This window comes from Zalophus californianus, chromosome 6 (assembly GCF_009762305.2).
Source record: "Zalophus californianus isolate mZalCal1 chromosome 6, mZalCal1.pri.v2, whole genome shotgun sequence".
NCBI classification, from domain to species: Eukaryota; Metazoa; Chordata; class Mammalia; order Carnivora; family Otariidae; genus Zalophus; species Zalophus californianus.
The window spans coordinates 128,738,553-128,761,521 of record NC_045600.1 but is presented as its reverse complement, the minus strand read 5'-3'; the positions used below and the strand labels follow the sequence as shown (position 1 = coordinate 128,761,521).

The window sequence follows — 22,969 nt, the reverse complement described above, 5'->3', positions numbered from 1 at the left end:
GCCATGCCCCAGCATGGACCTGGTGCCCTGAAGCCGGGTGTGGGTTCACAAAGAGCCAGCCATTTCAGTGAGCTCACAATGGCCACCCCCAACTTTGAAAACCTCTTCTAGAATCATCTGCAACCTGATGCCTGTGGCCTTGGCAGAAGATGAGGTCATTTTCTAAAGCACAGAAGCATGACTTAGCTTGTGAATCCGAGCCCCGGTGGCACAGGTGTCCCAAGGCCATGGGTCCTCTCCCGTTTCCACTGCAACACGGTGATTAGGCTGTCTGTGAGTGAGCACGAGGGCAAAGTGTGGCCCAGTGTGCAGGGGGGCTTAATGTCTCTTGGAGGCCCTGCCAGACTCTGTTTGGTTCTATGTTCATATACAGGCAAAAACAACAACAACAACAAAAACAAAAACGGGCTTCGTTCAAAGAGCAAGAGGAATGTGGGGTTGCACATTGACACGCTGGAGGTTAGGAGGCTTTTAATTAAAACAAATGCCGGTAACCCTGGGCTCATTTTCTTGAGGCTGTCCTAAGGCAAGAGCTGAACAGTGAGGGCAGCTTTCATGAAGAGGGAGGCCTACATGTACAATGTGACAATTATCTTTTGTTAACAGTCTTGGGAAAGAGTCTGTACTATGTACTCACAGCAAAAGCATTAAGGACCGCAGGGAATTTAGCCTGACATTAACCCCAGAGGAGGTCCATCACCCAGCAAACAAACAGACTGGACCCATTTAGACCCTGTTGGGGGCTGCTACAGGCCCTGCACAGGCAGCTGCCCCGAGGCCACCTGCCAGCCCTGGTGGGAGTGGGGGGCAAAGGGGGGGGATGAGGACTTAGGAAGCCCAGGTCAGGCTCTCTCCTCACCTCAAGGCCTTTGGTGGTCCACACTGGAGACCCTCTTTGGGAAGAACACTTTCACAGGCCCTGGACACGGCTTCTGGGAGAGGCACACCTGCTGCTCACTAGCTGTGTGATCCCAGGAAGTCCAAGGCCATCTCTGGGGGGCAGGTTTGCATCAGTAGCATAAGGTGACCAAGATGGCAGCAGGCTGGGTGAGGCTTGCGTGGAAGAGCATAGATAAAGTGCGCGCACAATGCCAGGAACCCACAGGCCCAGTAAGGGGCTCGGTCACCGTGGGGATCTGCTTGCCTCCAACATCCTTGCCACCAGGAAGCTGACCCCATGTCTACCTCCCCACCACTCATAGTCCCACCCACTAGTGGACCCCCAGGGGTGGTCAGGTATCCAGCAGCCTCCAGCCCGTTACCTGTCTTGGTGAAGTATATATGTTTTCCAGAAACTGCCCTAAAAATCTTTTTTGAAGCCAAGTCAGGGTATAAATAACATAGGTTTTTCTGAAAAGTTCTGAACACAAATTATTAGCCAGTAGAAGAGTGAAAAATGGGATATCACAGAGGGCATGTATTTCATCGTCCCTAGCAGAGGAGTGAAGCCACAGACTTTGTTCTCAGACACAAAGATGAAAGGCAGTTTGTAAGCTAGCCTTGATGAGGTTTCAGTTTGCCCCAGGTTGTCCCTTTGTGAAGAGAGACCAACATCACAGACTTGGAGGGAGGAAGAGGCCACCCCTTCTAATCCTCTGCTGGCCCCAAGAGCGGCCGACCCTGCAGCCCCCACCTGTCCGTTCTCTGGGCTCCCTGGACTTCTGGGGACAGTGTCACTCACTCTCCAGTTCCGGAGTGGGTTAAGGAGTCTGTGGTTGGCCTCTGTCTAAGCCTTGCTTTGCCTCTATCTTGCAGAGTGACCTTGGACATGCCCTGGTCCTTGGTCCTCTAGATGGGATGTACAGTAAGGTACCTTCCAGAAGTTTCTGAGATGGGGCCCTACTAAAGATGGTGGGAGACAGGGTAAGGGTTCTTCTTTGGCCTCACCCAACCTGCTCTCTGCAGCTTCTCCTTCCTCACCTGGCCTCTAGAGCACAGAGCAGGCATGGATGCTGACATCTGCTTGCGGAGCTCAGAGGCAGGCCAGGCTCAGGCTGGCTGGGCATTTTGTAGCAAGAAATGGGCCTTGCCTAGGAGCTGAGGAAAGGTCTCTCAGAGCACACGGGGCTCGAGGGGGTTTGGGAAGGCTAAGGAGGAAGGAAGATGGAGAGGGAAGAATGAAGAGGAAGGGAGAGAGCTGGGTAGGTGTGGCCAGCCGTGGCTTACACTCATTTCCACCAGCAGGGCTGTACCACAGACCCCACCCAGAGGCCTCCCCAGGTTGGAGGTGGGGTGAGGGAGCCAGCTGGGGCAGATGAGGAGGGCCACAGGCAGGTGAAGGCCACCTGACTGTGGCTGCTCCTGGGTGGCCAGGTTACCACTGTCAGGAGTCCACTGGAGCTGGGCGTGTGCGTGTTCCAGAGCCTGTCTGACTTCCTGTCTCTGTCGGACACACAGGGCCCAAGGAGCATCGATAACTCAGTGGGCGGGGAGTGGGCTGGGGGTGGGACAGGACCCAGCAGAGGGGCAGGCTGAGAAGGCAGTCCACAGGAGGAAGAGTTGAGAAAAGGGAGGATCATGGAGGTATATAAAACATGAGACTTCCTCAAGAGGCAATGCCTAGCTTCAGGTGCTTATATATTTTATGTCTACTGTGCAAAATGTGGGGGAGAGCCTAGGATAAGTGGGGGCCAAGGAAATATATATCTTTGTGCATGGGGAATTACAGCTTGGGAATGCACCTACACCCATGAGTCTGGTTCCTATAGCCAGGGATCCCACCGCCAGCCCCCAAGGCTCTGACAGGGCCCCTTCCATCCTGCTGGGTCCGGACCCTACAGAGCCCAGGCTGTAGATGGAGCCACTTCCAAACAAGGCCGCCTGTGCTCGGCAGCCTCTGCCTCTCAAAGGTTTACACTGAAATGTACTTGGCTTCCGCCCATTTCATTTTAATATCCTTTAGGAGAAGAGTTATGAAGGCAAGGCCAATGCTCTGAACACTTAGCAGGGTTGGGAGAGCTGTTAATACCAAGTTTGTCTATGGCCGCTCCGGGAAGTGGGCCAGGCTCAGGTTAGTGACATTCCAGGAGCCTGAATTGGAAGTCCTTATGCAATCACAATCCTTCGTGACTTCTAGGGCAGTTTTGTCTGCATAAGGAATGCAGGAAAGGCACAGGGCAAAGGGATTCACTTGAGCGTGGAGCCTGAAACATGCTAGCTTCTTGGCCAGTGGCATTTTGTTTATCAGAGGGCAATGCCTTCAATGGGCATTTATCGAGCAGGCTATGGAGAATCCCCAAATGAGAAATTTTTCTCATTAATGATTCTTAAAAAAAAAAAAATCTACTCTACATAGACAGGTTTAAGCACAGGGAAGCAGAGCTGAGGTCCCCATGCCTGTGGATTTCCATGGCACTGGATGGAATATGCAGATTTTCCCCCAGGGGATCTGGCTGGGATTACTACACTCAAAGTCACTAAGGTCCAGATCACAGTCCTGCCGTCCTGGGGGAAAGCCAACCAGTGTGTGTGTGTGTGTGTGTGTGTGTGTGTGTGTGTGTGTGTGTGTGTGTGTGTGTGTGTGTGTGTGTGTGTGTGTGTGTGTGTGTGTGTGTGTGTGTGTGTGTGTGTGTGTGTGTGTGTGTGTGTGTGTGTGTGTGTGTGTGTGTGTGTGTGTGTGTGTGTGTGTGTGTGTGTGTGTTGCGGGGTGGTCTCCCCTTAGCTCCCCTTAGTTGCTGGAGGTTCCCTCATTCCCACTGTGGGGGGCACTGGCCTGTGAGGGGGTCACAGAGAGATGACTAGAAAACCCAGGCTCCCTGAATGCGCCCGCCCACTCCCACTGCAGCTCCTGGCTGGGCAGGGCCCAGCTCATTCCTGCTTCCAAAGGCACACTGACTCCATGCCTGTAACATGGGTCCCCTCGGCCCACACCACACTTAGGCATTGTGGGTAAGAGCCAGAACAAACTCTGGATCTCACGATGCCGGACGATCAGTTGATTTGCCACAGCCTTTTCCACGTTCACCACCAAGGGAACCAGGATTCTGACAGATGCAGTTTTCAAACTGGTGAACACAGTAGGAAGAATTTGGGGTTTCTCCTTGCTTGTGTTTGTTTCTAACATGCCCATTTAGACGACTTGAGGCCTTAGGGATGGGGGCTGGGCTCCTCTCTGCACCTGTTCCCAGGATTCATGTTGCTGCCCAACAAACAGCTGTTCTGATCCCACGGTTTCACTGCCCAACCTCACTTAGCACTGACTCGCCTTTAAGGCTTCAGTAAACTTTCTTCCTAATGTCATCTAGGTGCAAGCCATTTCCACTGTCTTCTGATGTGCAGAAGCTGAGCCCGAGAAGGGCTCATCTAGAGGCACCCTACAGACGGAGAGGGACTATGTCCTTTTTGGGTAGAGCAATGAGTAGACAGAATATAGATGGATGGACTGGGCAGGGATGGGGAGCTGGCTGTGTTCGCTCACTTATAAAATTCAGGCTTGTGAAAAGGATTAAGTGAGCACGTGTGTGAGAGTTCCAGCATCTGCAGACAAGGCCAGCTCGATTCCTGCTACTAATTGTTACTAGTAACGCTATGCTTACCATGATTCCTGCTGCCTATGTTTCTAGCAACCAATCCACTAAGCCTCAAGCAGAAGTGACCCCCTTCCCTAGTCTGTAAAGCCAATTGCAGCTCCCTGCTCCTGGGGGGAAGTTTTCTTCCTTCTTTACACTCCTCTTGTAGTTGAAATTCTGACTGTCAAGGCAGCTTGCAGGGTTCAGGCTGCCAAAGACAGAGGGGGAACCGAGAGCCCATGTGTGCTCCTGGACTGGCCCCTGCCCCCTGGCTCTCCCAACCCATCTCTCTGGGCTGCCTCCGCTTTTCTAGTCCTTTCTCTGTCCCAAATGCCGTAGACTCCTCGGCGGGCCTAAGCGGGTGGAGGGTGGCAGGGCAAGGAAGGAAAGGTGGTGTTTGCAGACCTTTTAATGTAACAAGGAGGTCAAGAGCCTAGGTTCAAATCTGCTAATCCTGGGCTATGCGCCCCTGGGGAAATTGCCTAATCTCTCCACGCCTCCGTTTCTCCACCAGAAACTGGAAGTACTTATACCAACCTCATGGAGATGTTGTGAGGATTAACTGAGTTAATAAATGTAACTGGTTAGAACCATGCCCATATGAACCATGTAAGCATTAGCTGTTACTACCATTATTACTGTGTGAGGTCATTAAATTCTCACAGATCTTATTATGGTATCACTGTCATTCTCAATTTATAATACCCACACTATATGTAGACTAAAAACTATAAATAAAAATATAGGTATATATATATTTGGATTGTCTGATTTTGTGAGTCATGCAAAACGGAGTGGCTTAACTTTGCAGTTAGAGGGGAAAAACATTTCAGGACACAAGTTCTATCGGTCCTCACCCAATACATACAGTTTTTAACTAGCGGAGATGCTGGCAAATGGGAATCCCTCTAGGCATAGAGGGTCTTTGGGCCTTGGTCTCCTAGCTGTTTGGTATTCTCTCTCTCTCTCTTCTTTTCTTTAAGAGAGAGAGATTGAGAGAACAAGTGGGAGGAGGGGCAGAGGAGGAAGCAGACTCCCCGCTGAGCAGGGAGCCCGATGTGGGGCTCAATCCCAGAACCCCAGGATCATGACCTGAGCCGAAGGCAGCCGCTTAACTGCCTGAGCCACCCAGGCGCCCTTAGCCGTTTGGCATTGTCCTGGGAATACCCACGACTCCCCGATCCCTAGCCCACCAGTTTAAATGCTCAGAACCCTCTGGTTGTCTGAAACCCATGAGGCCTTGAGGAAAACAGGAAGAGTCTGACAAGCATTCATTATACACCCGCTCTCCGGGTCAGAAGTTATAGGTCTGGCCCTCACACTGGTTTTGCCCCACTCAGAGTCTGAAACATATTTGAGCTAGTTAGCATCAATTACACATAAAAATCTAGATTTCTGCCTTCTCTTGAAAAAGCAGATCTGCCATAGAAGCCTGCCTTCCACTTGATGGTAATGGGCGAAAGTGAGAGGCCGCTGCTCACTTTCCATGGGGTATGGCTTCTCCAGTTTGCTACAGTCCTCAGCACTCCGTATTGTCTTGCTGCTGTTACTGTATTGTCATGATTATCTGTGTCACTCACACGGCTTACTTGGTTCCTACAGACATGTAGATTTGTGACTCCTGCTAGTCTAGGAATTTTCATCAAACCTGCATTGGCATCTTAACTGTCTCAATAGTTGGGAGTGGAAGGTTCTTTTCCCCCATTAAAGAAATTTTAAGCACCAATAAGCTGGTCAAAAAACTGCTAGCTCTTTGAAGGTTTTGAAGTTGATTGTTATATATGGAGTGTTCCAGAGAGAGGGGATCTGAAAGTTTGCCGGCCTCTGAAAGGTGCTCAAAGCTCCAGGAGACCAGAATGAGGAGTCTGTAAGGTGGGATGGACAGATGGATAAACTCCAAATCCCCTTCACCAGCTCCACCCTGGACTTGAGCCCCTGCCTGGCCTGGGGATCTGTGCAGACCAAGCTGCTCATAGAGGTGCCCCCCTCATCTTTGCCTACCCACCAGCCTCTACATCATAGCCCAACTCCTCCTTCCTGAACCTCAATTATTTTGGATCTCAATTTTAGGCTTGCTGGCACATTGGATCTTATTTTACTATAGTACATGATTATTTTTATCTGATATTTTGGAATATACCCCTAGGTCTTCTTCACGAGTTATACTCTGTTTCTGAATATTCTGAACCCCCCCCCCCCAAAAAAAGTCACTGGAATGTGTGTTCTCCATCAACAGAGGCATATGGTATGCTCGGAGTCCAGAAGGGTGGGTTAAAGAACTCCCCAAGCTCGCTCCTCTACCTATTACATGGGGCTAAGAAAAACCATATGAGTCATAAATGGCAACTTCCTCTTGGACTCCTGAAACCATGTAAGTTCATCCTGATGGAAAGCCCGGTGCTGTGAAAGTCTGTGGGCTGGGTTCTGACAAGCCAGATCTGTTGCCACAGTAGCTCCACAACAAATCTTTAAAAATAGATCACCTTTGAAAGCAGAGCAGATTTTCCCGTTAAGCCCAGCATGGATTCTCTGGGGCTCTTAATAGCTCCGCTTGGAGGAAGATTCCCTGGATTTGAAAGTAAAAGACTGGAGAAAGGCCGAACAGGACAGAAACCAAAAGACACTGGCGAAGCTAAGGGAGTGGCCCAGCTAGGAACGGCCACATAAAGCCGCCAAAGCTCTCCAAGGGGCTTATGTCCCAGCTCCGCCACCTGCTGGCCTGTCCTAAAGGCAGCTGGTTACAGACCCAGCCACGCCTGCGCAGACAGGCAGGCAGCGAGCCCCGCCCACAGAGGGTTTGAGCTCACCGTGGTGCTCGGTCCTCCCAGAAGCGATGCCAGCGTGGGCGACAAAATGTGCGGAGACTGCTGCCTCCTCTTGGGAGGGGCTTCTGCTCAGCACGATGAGATGCGCCTGTCACCAGGGAAAGAAGAAACACGTTCGTTTACCTGCTTGGCGGCAGCAGTAGGGAACTAACCGTTCTTGCAGCGATAAGCAGAAAGTTAAGGAACTTTCTAGCCAGCTAGACAATATGATTTATGTGGAAGCACAGTCGATTCTTAGAAGACCTGGATCTTAAAGGCATCATGAAGTGGAGAGGGAAAGGCTGGGTCCAGATGGCGTGAAGCTGTGACCAGGGCACATCGCTAAGTAAATCATGTAAAAGTCTCTGCTCCTAGGAGTGTGGTAGTGTGGTGGTGTCAGCCGAGGGGGCACGGGGAGGCGGGGAGGAAGGTTTCAAGAAGGAGATGGGTTACCAGGAAGTGGGCGAACCCAGCCCCCTGCCGGCGCTCAGCCCAGAAAGGGGATCCCCCCCGCAGGTGTTCGCAGCCTCCCCAGGGCCTGATCCACCAAGCCCATTGGCCTGCACGCTCTTCAAACCGGCCCATGGGGCTGCCTGAGCACAGAAAACAGCTCAGTTCCTTGAAAATAAAACCCAATTTAAAATTCTTTAAGAGGAAAAAAAAATAAAACCTATGATCCTGTGAATATAAAATAATAACAGTCCTCTCAAATAAAATGCAAAATATGTCTCTCCAAATAAAAAGATAGAAAATAAAAAATAAATGAGAAAATAAAGCTATATTCATCTGACTGTGGACATTTAAAGTTTTAAAAATGCTATCAGTAATAGGTTTACATTCATTCAATAAACATAATTATTGATCGCCTATGGCAGGAGGGGCCCGGTCTAGAAAGTGTGGGCAGTAGGGAAAGGAACAGGAAGTGAGCATGACATCATACAATGCACTAATGCGAGATGGTAGGTAGTTTGCAACTAATTGCCAAAAGGGTGACAGAAATACTAAAATATCGCGAACCTAAAGGAGAAATGCCAGACTGGGATAGGCAAGACATGCTAACAGCAAGTAAGATTTCTTTCTCATTTGTGGTATTGATTTTAATTTTCTTAAATTTTTTTAAAGATTTTATTTATTTGTCAGAGAGAGACAGAGAGGGAACACAAGCTGGGGTGGGGGGGGAGCGGCAGGCAAAGGGAAAAGCAGACTCCCAGCGGAGCAACTGACTGCTCAACTGACTGAGCTACCCAGGCGTCCCAATTTTCTTAATTTTTGTTATCCATGTTTTGTAGATGAGAAAGCTGAGGTTGCAGAATGGGTGACTTGCCCAAGATAGCTCACACCTAATAAAGGGTGGAGATAAGACTCTGACCTTGATACTCTGACTTCAGATTTGCTTTTTATTCCGCCCTGGCCCCTGGTGCATCACTAATTGATGCCAGCATACTCCGCACAGCCCCCAGGAGCTATGACTGATGCATGGGATCTGGCCTAGGAGATAAAGCCATACCATTATAACTTTTTAGTCCAGGGGCACCTGGGTGGCTCAGTCGGTTAAGCGTCTGCCTTCGGCTCACGTCACGTTCTCCAGGTCCTGGGATCGAGCCCCGCATCGGGCTCCCTGCTCTGCGGGGAGTCTGCTTCTCTCTCTCTCTCTCTCTCTCTCTCCCTCTGTCCCTCCCCACTGCTCCTTCTCTCTCTCTCAAATAAATAAATAAAATCTTAAAAAAAAAACCAAACTTTCTAGTCCAGACCAAACAGTGAGACGGCAAAGACTTAGAGACTTGGTCCGCTGATGATCAGCTGAACCCATTTCTGAGCTGATAATCAGGGTAGACGCTAGACTGTCGCCTCATTTGTCATATTTAAAATCAGCTGAGTTACTAGCTCTCGGCTTTTTATGATAGGGGTTACTCCAAATCAAGATTGCTGGCCATAACTTTAATTGTTGTGTTAGAACAACCAGAATTTCATATTCATAAATGCTAACAATATCCTCTGTTTTAAAATTACTTTTCTTATTATAGGATATAAATAAATATATAAATTGAACAAGTAATTTCAGTGACCTCCCAATTAGTCATTATTCTCAGTTTGGCCTGAAGCTCTGACTGGAAATGGTTTTCAAATAATGCACACTCCAAAAAGTAAAGACAATCGGAGCCACAGGGATAGAGTCAAAGCATCACGTGGTCAGGGTTTGCAGAGAGGAAAAAAGAGAGAGGAAAAGCCTGCCCCACCCCAAATGCAAACTGAATCCTGTTTACTTGGGGTTTTCCCCTGGCTAACTATCTCTACAATCCACCACTGGGGACAACACCCAGCGATGCAAGAAATGATTTAAATCACATTGTCACAAAGACTTTTAACATATACAGTACTTTAGATTGATTAAAACCCAAATTCAAATTAAAAAAATTTCGTATGTAGTTTCCACTCAATATTATAATTCAAGGCAATGTAAAAGATAGATGTCTACCAAAATTATTTTCAAATTAATAATTACACGTTCTGAAAGTTCTGTAGGTTGCCTTTTGCTTCTGGAGACAGGAAGCAAAATCTTCCAAGAGCAGAAATGCTCACGATATCAAGAAAGTGGATCCTGAGAGCTTAAGGGGATCTGAATTTCACAAAATTGTCATAACCTCAACATTTTTCTGTAATTAGTGAGATACTAATATAAGCAAACATTTATTATTCATTTTTCAGAAACTCCATCCCTGATCTAATTTATATTTGATGTTCTTGAAGCTTCTAAAAACCATATGCTGGTTTAACATTGAGGGAGTTGGGGTGGGGGAGGAAAAGGGAACCATGATGTTTAAAATGTGCAAGATTAGCATCTCATTGACCAGATTGTGTCCTCCATCACACTTGGGGCCTTATCATGGCTTATTCTCTGCTACCTCTGGATCATGCAGCTGACAGACCCCCTTGCCCTATCATGTCCTGCCTCGATCACGTCCATGCAATTTCTAGTCCTCTATCCACTCCCCGCTTCTCACTATCCACCTGCCCGCTCCTGCTGTCTCTTCCCTTCCTGGCCAGCTCGGAGATCACCACCTCTCACTCTTGATGTAAAAAAAAAAATGTCCTCAACCTCACTGAGGCATTATTTCAAATGGTGAAAAAGGGGAAATCATCTAAATATCCATGAGAAGGGGAATGAAATATTATGGTGTATTCATACAAGGATTGAACTCTACCTAGGTATACCAACATGGTTACATTTCAGAAACGTACCAGTGAGGGGAAAAGTAACTTACAAAAGGTTGTGAACATCATGGCACCACTGAGTTTCAAGTTTCTGTTCTGAAGCAAACCCCCCCCCAAAAAACCCTTTCATTCCAAATAGAATCTTCCATGTTCTCTAAAGTGCAGAGCAGGTAAGAGTGGAGCGGCTGTCCCTGAAGCAGGTGGAGAGGGCCTAGAAGTTTACCCAGCTGCGCCCACCCAGCTGTGCCCTAAAGACCCTCCATGGAACGTGAGGGCTCCGGAGGATGCAGACTGAGAACCACAGCTCAGCAGGGAACAGGAGGCCCCCTTAGCAAGTAAGTACAAAGGCAGCTGACAAAGCTAGTGATTAGATTACCCAATTCGCCAAACTAAATCACTGTTCACGATTCTGGAACAACACTCTGTTTGCTAAGAGAATATAAATACCCCTGTTGTATACATCTGAGAGCATTTAAGGACTAGTTGTTAGTGTTAACAGAATTATAGGAGCTAGGCTTGCCTCTCTGGCTTTATGCAGGAGCCCAAGTAATGGGCCCCGCTGGGGATCTGTGGCTTGACTACACTCGCTCCTCATTATTTATTAATCTCCCAGGGCTCAAATCTTTCCTCCCGTTCTTTGTTGTCTTCAGTATCTTATGGTTATATGTTTATCAACTGTCATCTTGAAGCTGAGAGGGAGTGTTTAATATTCCTAAATCTCTTGAGCTGTTAGCGTGTTGTACTGGGTTAATAACAAAAACAAAAACCAAACCTTTAATATCCCATATTGAGCAAGGCCCTTAATTGAAAAACCTCATTCACCAGACAAACCACCTCCAGCCCTGCCAAGGTACAGAGCAGCTGTTGCCTTCTGGTCCTTCTGCGCGTTTTTGGGGGAAACCACCGAGTCCGCAGCGCCAATCCAGCTGTCAAGAATTGGAGCTGGCAGACTCTTATCGAACTGAGCCTGTCCCCTTGGATTTACGAAATGTGTAATAGCTCTTGAAGAGAAAACTTGATGACTAGTAAAAAGGATGTTTCTATTTATGCAAGCAGACCCCATCATGTGAACACTCAACTTAAAACATGCATGGTTCTGACGGCAGAACCCCAGCTCTTGGCAGAAGGGAGGGACAGATTCTTTTCCCATTCGGTAATAAGTAGGGGATCACTGACTCAGAGAGAACTCTCTCCCATAGCCAAGCGGAGAGTACACAAGTCGTTCAAGGAACATTTGTGGACCTAAGCTGGGTCTCTTTACCCTGGGGACATGAACACTCATGGGGAAGGCAAGAAAAGTCTCCAACTCAGTAACTGCCAGGATCTCTTTGTACAGCTGAGGGCTAGCACTGGACAGGACAGTGGGAAGGCGGAAACTCACACTGATTCAGCACCTACTTTTGTCAGGCGTAGTGCTATGTGAATTATATACACCAGCTCGCTTAGTCGCGGAAGGAGTGGTTAAGAGTGATGTCAACAGCCCAACTGATAGATGGGAAAATGAAGCATCCAGGAGATCAAGCAACTAACTGAAGGTCATATAGAGGGGTCCGTGGTAGGACAGGGATTCAAACCAAGGCCTGTGATTCCCAGTTGCATCCTTTTCTAGTCTAACATCTGGTTTTCAAGAGAGTCGAATTTACAGAACGATGATTTTCTAATCAACGTAATGAAGTATTATTTGAGAGTCAGAGAAATAGTTGCTAGGTAGTAGGTTTGGCCCAGAAGTTGAATGGGCTGGCCAGGGGGAGACCGGGCTGCCAATATGTGGATCCCGAAGCAGCTTCTGAGAACTAACCGCAGAGGGACGACACCACAGTGGGGAGTTAGGCAGTGGGTGACGGATGGAGCAGATGATAAATGTGCCTTCCACCACGTGTCTGTGTGTCTGTTTTGATTCAAGTTAGTGCCTCAATTCCACTGAAGCTCAAGTCCCCTTGTCACTGTGAGGTGTGAGCTTGCTGTGTTTCTTCTAGAACTGACCAGCCGTGTAGTTACATGGCTTTCCCTCCTGGCTTCGCCGGAGCTGGCCATCCCCACCCTTCAGCTTTGGGCTGATGGCCTTGTGCAGGACAGGGTCATGCTGCAGCTTGAGGTTGACACTTCCTTTTCTCTCCAATCTCTGGCCAGGAGGGAAGCCTCTCATGGCTACCCACACCGCAGGGGCCTGGGGCAGCTGGGAGAGCCTTGGCAAAGAGAAAGATGTTGCTGGAGCTCCCCGGGGGTGGGGGTGGGGGTGGGGAGTAGATGAAAGGGAAGTCACTGGGTGCAGAGGGCAATGAAAAATAGTTCCGAGGGCCCCAGAGGAAGCCAGTTTCTTTTAATAGAGAGAGTCCTCTGTGGCAGCTCTCCAGTTGTCAATTATAGCTCCTCCAAAGGGCTGGGGGAGAAAAGGTCCTGCTCTCCGTAAGGGTTCACACCAAAATAGATATGTTGGGAACTTAGATTTTCATCCTCTCTTGGTTCTAAGTGTGTGTTTTCTTAAAATGTAGTGGGATTTTTTTAGATTTATAGGAGTAATACCACTATATAATTTTGAAAGATCCTAAGTGGTAAGTTAAAACGCCCTCTCCCTTCTGTCTATAAGGCTCACCCTCTTCTCCCGATTTGCAGTCTGATTCCTTATAGCTATCACTATCAAGTTTCCCGTGTGTCCTCTTAGAAACACTGACATGTTCATACAAACGCACAGATGCACAGACGCGCATGCGTGATCGTAACCTGACTCTGCCCTGCCCTCCTCCCCCAGCTTTATCTGCCACCATCCCCCTGGGCTCTGCCACAGGGGCCCCGCTCCCCTCTCCTCAATCTTTGGGGTGTCCCAGGTCACTCTGCTGGGAGCTCTCACAGCACTCGGTACCTCTCCCCATGTGCATGTCACAGTTGCCTTTCACATTCATCTGGGTGACTACTCAGCTAAGACCTATGTCACTCCCTAGTCTGCTCCTCGAGGGCGGGACCCTCCATCATAGTCCCAGTGCGGGCCACTGTGCCTTGGCACGTTGCCGGGTCTGACCAGTTGTTGACTGAGTAAACATTCTGGTCTACATCTGGCTTTTTAAAAATAATAATGCACTCCAGGCATCTTTCAAGTGAGAACATACACATCCATCTCATTCTTTTCAGTGCTCCTATGGTGTTCCACCACTTGGGTATATTATCATTTCATAACCAGTCCCCTATTAATGGATTTTAAGAGTATGTCTAATTTCTAAAGGCTTGCTTTTGCCAGTGACACAGTTTCACTGCTTACACATCTTCGCACATGTGTACACATCTATCTGTTGTATAAGTTTCTAGATGTGAATTGGCTGGTCCAAGGGTCAGTGCATTATAAAATTAGAAAGAGAATATCAACTGTTTTCTCCCAAAGTGGTGCCAATCCCCACTCCTTCCAGCAGTGCACAGGGATGCCGGCTTTCTTGTACCCTTGTCACCATGGGCATCCTCAAACTCTTTTATTTTGCTCACAGCAGGTGAAAATGGCCTTTCTTCAATTAAAGTGCCTTTCTTAAATAGCAAATGACATTGACGATTATTTTTGTATGGTTATTGGCTATTTGTAGTTCTTCTGTAAACTGACCGTTCCTGCCTTTTGTCTATATTTCTACTGAGTTGTCTTTTTCTAGATTTTTAAAAAAGATTTATTTATTTATTTTAGAGAGAGAGAGCATGAGCAGGAAGGGCAGAGGGTGAAGGAGAGAGAATCTCAAGCAGACTCCCCGCTGAGTGCAGAGCCCAACACAGGCTCCATCTCAGGACCCCGAGATCATGACCTGAGCTGAAACCAGGAGTTGGATGCTTAACCAACTGAGCCATCCAGGCACCCCTCACCTAGCTTTTATAAGAGCATTATTATTTTATAATAATAAAGAGCATTATTATTTTATAAAAAAATAGTTACTTAAAAAGAAACAGTATAGCACCTGGATTTATGTCATTCTTAGAAAATTTTTATAATGCACAGAATCATAATTGCATTCTGCATCTTTTCTAATTTTAAACAAGAAAAGGCTAGTATTTTCAGAGCTTTGGGAAATTATAAATAGCATATTACAGCAAATACACAGCGATGAACCAGAACCAATCAGAGGCGTTGCCATTTGCCGTGTGGTCTGAAGCTGGCAGAAGCCCAGTGTGAGCACCTGTCAGCCGTCCCCTGGGCCTGGCCAAGGCTGATAACCTGCCCAGAGGAACCTGAAGCCACATTTTCTGACCTCCAAGTTTATGGTAGAATGACTGATAAATTAGTTCGCAATACTCCGTGAATCCAACTGCCCCCAAATCTGGGAACTACGGAGAGGCAGAGCTGCCTTGAAAACTGAAAAGAAAGATAGACAATTCAACTGTCAGAGATGTCAAAAAGCAGCCAAAGCTCGTGGGGCGTTAATTTATCCCCCCTGAACACATACATCCATGAACATCCTCACAGAAATGAGATCCTGCGGGTTTTCTTTTGGATGGGCAAACACGGGTCTCTTGCCCAAATCTGCCATGAATAGTTTAAACAATCACGCCTGCAGGCTGTCTCGCAGATCCCTGATGCAGGGGGACCAATGGGGCCCAGAGCAGTCCGGTCACCAGCCCCTGGGACCACCGCTTTCCCCAGGTGGTGGGCTCATGGGGCTTGGTAGTTTTCTCCACTTGAATGGCTTAGTTCCTAAAATACTTTAGGAACTTGTCAACATTCTAGAGAAAATAAAAGGTCTTTTCTCTCTGGGCGTTTCTCTCACTCCAAAGGAATGAAGAGTGGAAAAACTAGAGGGGGAAATAACAAAACCCCTTTTCTTTGTGGGTACTTACTAAATGGCTTTTAGGCAAGGGCTCCCATGCGGAACTGCAGCGACACTGTATCTTTCTATATCTAGGTAAGTCTCTGACAGAAAAGAGGGGCCTTGATAAATGTTTAATAATTACTGTTAATAAATAAAAGGAGCTTATACTGACAACATGCCTAATGGTTCATAAAGCACTTTCCATTTTGAACCTTGGAGCAGTTCTGAAATAGATAGGGCCTTTTGTAGGACTGTTCTTTTTTTGTTTTGTTTTTTGCTTTTTGGAGAGGTTAAATGACTTGTATAATCAAACTGCAGACAAAGAGAAGAATCTGGACTCCCACTCAGATTTTCTGACTTCACACCCAATGCTATTTCAACTTCACAAAGCTATCTCTTTAATAATGATTGGTAACCGTTTATTTAAACACTCTCCAATCTTTATTAAACTCAAGAATAAACAACAATAAAAGTCACCGATTAAACTTTACAAGTATTATAGAAATGAGTGAATTACTCTATAACTCTAACACAGAGAAATCCTTATAAAAGATTCAAAATCCAAACGTAGTGAAAGGAAATGTTGAAAATGTGAAAGCTTTTGCATGGCAAAAAAGCATTATGAATCTACAAAAAAAGATATTAGAGCTAATGAATGAGTTCAGCAGGGTTGCAGCATGCAACCATTTGTATTTCTACACACTAAAAATGAACAGTAGGGAGAAGAAATTAAGAGGAAAAAAAAAAAACCACTTTTGTTTCTAAGAGCATCAAAAGAAAAAAATACCTGGGAATAAATCTCCCAAAAGGAGTATAAAACTTATACTACAAAACATAGTTGAAAGAAACTAGGGAAGAACTAAATAAATAAAGGTATCTTATTTTCATGTATTGAAAGCCTTAATATTGTGATGATATCAATACTTTCCAGTTGAAATAGAGACTCATTGTTTTTTTCCCAGAAATTGATAAGCTTAACCTAAAATTCATATAAAAATGTAAGGAAGCCAGAATAGCCAAAACAATCTTAAAAAAGACTAAAGAAGTTGGAGATGTCATACTTACGGATTTCAAAACTTACCATAAAACTTGTACATGAATGTTCATAGTAGCATTATTTATAATATCCATAAACTTACCACAAAACAACATTGATTGAGAGTGTGGTGCTGGCATAAGGATAGGCATATGGATCAATGAAATAGAATCAAAAGTCCAAAAGTAAACCCTTACATTTATGGTCAATTGGTTTTGACACAGGTCCCAAGGTAATTCAGTGGTGGAAAGATAGTCCTTTTAATAAATTATTCTGGAACAACTGAATATTCACATGCAAAAGAATGAAGTTGGAGCCCTACATTATATCCTATAAAAAATTAACTCAAAATGGATCCAAGACTTAAATGTAAAAACGGAAACTATAAAACTCTTAGAGGGAAACAGATACAAGCCTTCATGAACTTGGATTAAGCGATGGTTTCTTAGACATGAGGCTGAAAGCACAAGCAACAAAAGAAAAAAAGGATAAATTTGACTTCAATTAAAAAAAAAAAAACTTTTGTGCTTCAGAGGATGCGATCAAGAAAGTGAGAAGACAACCCACAGGATGGGAGAAAATATTTACACATCATGTATCTGATAAGGGTCTAGTATCTAATATCCTATATGAAGGACTCTTGTAAGTCAACAATAAAAAGACAACCCTATTTAAAAAATGGGCAAAGGATTTGGATAGACATTTCTCCAAAGATGGACACATGGTCACATGCATATACACAGAGGCAGAACATCATGAGTCAATAGAGAAATTCAAATCAAAAGCATAGTGGAATACCACTCCACATTCACTAGGATGGTTGAAATAAAAAGGACAGATACTAATGCGTATTGGTGAGGTTGTGAAAAAGGTAGAACTCTAAGGCATTGCTGATGGGAATATCAGATGCCCGATGCCGGACTTCTCCGCCTCCTTCACTCCCCCAACTCCTGAACCCACTGTTTCTACTCTCTATGCATCTCTCAAGTCTTTCCACGTTCTTTATCCCCATGACAACACCTGAGTCCAAGTGTCATCATCCCCTACCTGGTCTGCTGCGGCCGTCTCCTGATACCTCCCTGATTACTTCTCTGTCATCCAGTCCATTCTCCATACTGCGGAGCGACCCTTCTAGACTGATAATCTCATGATGTCGGTCTCCTTGCTTGAAAACCCTTAACTCCCCTCAGGATGAAGCTCAAATTCCTTAGCATGACTTTCAAAACCCTACTTGAATGATAGCGAACTACCACCTTCACCATCCCCACTGCCCAGGCAGAGGGAACTTGGTTCGGTTCCCTGAAGTCAAGCTACATCTCACTTTCAGACTTTTGCACATGCTCTTCCCTCTGCCTGGGCTGGTCTTCCTCACCTCTTAGTACTTTGTGAAATAGGTATCTATAATTAACAACTCAGGAAACAACAGATGTTGCTGAGGATGTGGAGAAAGGGGAACGCTCTTAACACTGTTGGTGGTGTTGGAAACTGGTGCAGCTACTCTGGAAAACACTATGGGGTTTCCTCAAAGTTAAAAACAGAGCTACCCTATGACCCAGCAATTGCACTACTAGGTATTTATCCAAAGGATACAAAAATAGTGATTCAAAGGGGTACCTGCACCTCGATGTTTACAGCAGCAATGTCCACAATAGCCAAACCATGGAAAGAGCCAAGATGTCCATCGACAGATGAATGGATAAAGAAGATGTAGGGTATTTATACAATGGAATATTACTCAGCCACCAAAAAGCATGAAATCTTGCCATTTGCAACGATATGGATGGAACTAGAGGGTATTAGGCTAAGTGAAATAAGTCATTCAGAGAAAGACAAATACCATATGATTTCACTGATATGTGGAATTTAAGAAACAAAACAGATGAACATAGAGGAAGGGAAGAAAAAATAAAATAAGAGAAAAACAGAAAGGGAGACAAACCATAAGAGACTCTGAACTCTAGGAAACAAACTGAGGATTGATGGAGGGGAGGTGGCTGGGGGGATGGGGTAACTGGGTGATGGGGATTAAGGAGGACATGTGATGTAATGAGTACTGGGTGTTACATGCAACTGATGAATCACTAAATTCTACCCCAGAAACTAATAATATACTGTGTGTTAAAAATTGAATTTAAATTACAAAATTAAAAAAAACAGGTACCTATGTTTATGACCTTTGCTTCCTCACATCTCACTCACCACACAATCTGGTTTCTGCCTCTTCACTGCCCCAGTGTTTCCCTTGACCAAGTCATCAAGGAAAGAAAAAGAAAAAGGAAAGGAAAGAGGGGAATTTTTAAAATTCTGTGTAGCACCATGTATCAGGCACTGTGCTAAGCACTTTATGAATACTCATTCATTTATTCTCCCAACAGCTCTGTGTCCTTCATAACAGCAAAAGGTATCAAAAGGCACAGAAGATACCACTTTCACTTTTACTCATGTTTTTCTGCCAAATTCTTCTCTGCTTTCTTTGCCAGGTTACCCTTCTTGACTTGACCAATGAACACTGAAGTTACTTAAGGCTCTGTCATGTCCTTTTCTCTTCTGACTCAATAAACCCCCCTGGTGATCTCATCCTCTCCCAAGGCGACCACTGCGTATAAGTAGATGACTTCCTGACCTTTTTCTGAGCTCTAGTCCTGATTATCTAACTGACATTTCCACCTGTATGGGCATCTCAGACCTGCCATTGAAACCTGAGCTCACCAGCTCTCCATCACCCGTCAACACCTGCTCCCCAACCACCACTGTACCTGGCACAAACATTCATGCAGTTGTTCAGACCAGAAACCCAGGAGTCATCACTGATTCTTCCCCATTCCCTCTTTTCCCCACATCCAATCTATCTCCATACCTCATCAATTCTACCCACCTGCTTTGCTTCATCCCTACTATCATCATCCTTGTCCAAGGCATCATCACCTTTAGCCTTTGCTATTTCAGTAGTCTCCTAACTGGTCTCCCTACTTCCACTGTTGGCACATTTTCCCTGGTCCATTCTCTTACAAAGCAGCTAGAAAAATCTTTCTAAAAACAACTGGGTTTGAATCTGGGCTATGCCATTTATTGGCATCAATCGTACTCCTAGGCATATCACTCAACCTCTCTAATTCTTGACTTCCTTATCTATAAACTGGACATAATACTATGTCACAGGGTGATAGTAATTAAGAGAGATAATCCAGATAGAGTGACAGAATGGGACATTCTAAAAACTATGCATGGGCGTATACACGGTCCGACAATTTTAAAAAGAAAGAGCAATCCAGGGGCGCCTGGGTGGCTCAGTCGTTAAGCGTCTCCTTCGGCTCAGGTCATGGTCCCAAGGTCCTAGGATCAAGCCCCGCATTGGGCTCCCTGCTCGGTGGGAAGCCTGCTTCTCCCTCTCCCACTCCCCCTTCTTGTGTTCCCTCTCTCGCTATGTCTCTGTCAAATAAATAAATAAAATCTTTAAAAAAAAAAAAGAAAGAAAGAGCAATCCAGAACTCTTAGTCCCATGTCATTTCATCTCATTTGAAATAACAAGAATGAGTTCAATCTATATTTTACAGTTTTAACAGGGAAAAATTCAGACAAAACAATTTAAAATGTGCTCTTAGCAAATGCTGCAATACAAAACATCAAACTCACCGTGATGGTTAATTTTATGTGTCATCTTGGCAAGGCCATGGTGCCCGGTTTTTAGGTCAAACACTAGTTTAGATGTTTCTGTGAATGTATTTTGTAGATGTGATTAACATTTACAATCAGACTTGGAGTAAAGGAGACTGCCCTCAGTAATGTGGGTGGGCCTTAGCCAATCAGTTGAAGGCCAAAAGAGCAAAAAGCCGAGGTTTCCTGGAGAAGAAGGAATTCTGTCTCCAGACTATAATACAAAGATCCTGCCTGAGTTTTCAGCTGGCCTGCCTACCCTATGGATTTCAGACTTGTGCGCCCCCATAGCTGTGTCAGCCAATTTCCTAAAATCAATCCCTCTCTCTCTTTCTCTCTGTATATCCTATTGCTTCTGTCTCTCTGGAGAACCCTGACTGACACACTCACAGAGGACTCCTATGATGGATAAACATGAAAAGATAAAGAACTTCAGAAAATAAAACTTGAATCATGCCACTAACATGAGAAAAGCTGTCTTCAGGGAGTCTCGGGCTATCTGAGGACATGCACCTGGTAACAGAGGACCCCTATCCCATACTCATCCACTCGGACATCTATAGGAAGATGTTTATTGAACATCTACTCCCGGCCAAGTGTTCTTATCCAGAGCAAATAACAAAACCAGGCATTCTCAGAGCTGCTATTCCACTTGTATCTATGAAAAGCACTGGGTCCAGAAGAGCTTTGGGGGCCAGCATATTGCAGCTTACCTGTAGAAAATGGTTGATAGATGCGTCATGAAGTCCCAGGGCTTGCTCAACACCTGCTAATTCCCTCAATATTGGTACACACTCAAGACTTTTTTCACCTCTACTGATCTCAATATATTCTAAAGCCTCTTGGTAGTGGGGCAGAGCTTCTTTTGGTTTCTTCTGACTTTGATATATCCTAAAAAAAAAAAAAATATCAAAGAGATTATTTCTTAAGTAATTAGAAAACATATAGGTGGGAAAATATATAGGTCTGGTGGTTAGGATTTGGCTCTCTGACCCCTGTTGTCCAGGTTCACTTCCTAGCCAGCTAGGTTTTTGTTTCCTCCAAAGAGGCAGCAGGGCATGATGATCAAGTGGATAGACTTTAGAATAATGAGGAAGTTTTGAATCCTGGCTCCACTAGCTACCAGATGTGCGAATTTCCAGTTGCTTCACAGCTTTCTCATCTCTAAATTAAGAATAATAACAGTGCCTACTTTATTGGGTTACAATGAAGATTAAATTAGTTAATACTCATAAAAACACCTAGAACAGTCTCTGACACATAGTAAGTGCTTTGTAGGTATTGGTTTAAAGAACATAAGATACTTTAACAAACAATAATAGCAACCACACAGGATGCCGAGATGCTGATAACTGATCTGTTGAGAAATTATAGAAATTTCCCAGTATTGGTGAGGGTATAAAGCACTCTCATGAACTGTTAGAATATAATTTGAGCATAAACTTTTCTGTATCAAAATTATACATATATAAGTACACACATATTTCTGCTAGTGGCACTTTATTAGTTTATCATAAAGAGATACTCTGGCAGGACAAGAAGATATGTACAAGAATGTTTACCTAAGCACTCTTTGTAATAGTGGAAAAGTACAAAGCACTTAAAATACACAAATAGGAGATCATCAAGCAGATTACAGTAAGTACATCTATACTGTGGAATGCCACATAGCCCTTAAAGTTAATGTTGATCCAGATTTACCAACATAGAAGTATAAAAGGCAGAATACAAAAATGCTTTGTATAGTATCTCATGCTGGTGAAAATGTTACATTTAATCTATATATACACATATGCATCAAGAGCTATCTAAATGAACAGTAAAATGTGAGCAATAGTTATCTTTAAGGGGTTGGCTGTGATTTTATTTTCCATTTATGCTTTCTAAATTTCCCATTTTTTTCTATAAAATGATATTACTTTGACATTAGAAAAATGTTAATTTAAAAATTGTAAGTTAAGGTGGCGGGGCAAAGGTTCTTGTCGCTTTTCAGGATAAAATGCTGTCACATTAAAAAATATATCGCTTTATTTTATTCAGAAAACATAACAGCAGACATTTAAAAACAATCTTCTCTAAAGTATTTGTTAAGAAATAGAAACATTTTCTTGCATGGAAAAACTTTATACATAAAATTCATCATGAAAGGTTACCAACCCTTTCTATTGTTACCCTTTACTCTAGAATCTTTACTACAAAAAGGTCTTATAATTCCCATCTGCACATCAGTAAACAGGGACATAATGTGAGAAAGTAACTAGGAAACCACAAAAAAAGAGGTCTCATTTGTAACTCAGTCATTGGAATTTTTTCACAACCATTTTTGTTCTCTAATAAATTTCAAAGGAATTGATTGATAGAAGTAAAGATGTTCTTCAGATCTGTGGTTCAGATGGCCACAGTGAAATAAAATCCTGACTGGACAGCTTATGAACTGGGATACCTTCTCCAATCGGAAAGAGGTTTAAAACATGGGCAGCGGTCAGCGATATGTTCCTAGACCAAATAGGGTCCAGGTTGCAGCTTGCAGCAACTCTTCATCTTAGAAAGGAAGAGATAAATAGGTGACTGAGTAATACCGGACTTGCTTTCTGATTCTTACCGAGCTTTGGATGTTGTGAGTAATAATTAGCTTTGTAAGTATCATATTTTATTTTTGAAGAGAAAATCCACTAGCATCTTGAGGTGATAGAAAGAGGCTTTGAAACATATGGCTGATAACAAATCACTCAGGCAAAAATTAGTTCCTGGTAGACAAATGTTTCAGAACAATTGAAAACAGGAGTCAGCAAACCATGGCCTGTACACCAAATATGCTCACTGTCTATTTTTGTAAATAAAGTTTTATTAGCACACAGCCATGCCCACTTGTTTACGAATTGTCTCTGGCTGCTTTTGCACCAATGGCAGAGTTGTGTAGTTGCAAGACACCTACAAAGTCTGAAATATTTACTGTCTGGGCCTTTACAGAAGAAGTTT

General features: G+C 44.7%; 1 protein-coding gene across 11 annotated transcripts in view; it reads right to left on the bottom strand.

Moving 5' to 3' along the window:
• The window catches only part of TTC23 (tetratricopeptide repeat domain 23), a 90,390-nt gene that overhangs the window by 25,225 nt on the left and 42,196 nt on the right, over positions 1 to 22,969 (bottom strand). For all 11 annotated transcript variants that reach the window (XM_027568831.2, XM_027568830.2, XM_027568833.2 and 8 more), the window contains 2 exons: positions 20,704 to 20,881; positions 7,316 to 7,421 (listed from right to left, as the gene is read on the bottom strand). In XM_027568831.2, the coding sequence (XP_027424632.1) occupies positions 7,316 to 7,421; positions 20,704 to 20,881 (284 nt within the window). The remainder of the gene's footprint in view (positions 1 to 7,315; positions 7,422 to 20,703; positions 20,882 to 22,969) is intronic.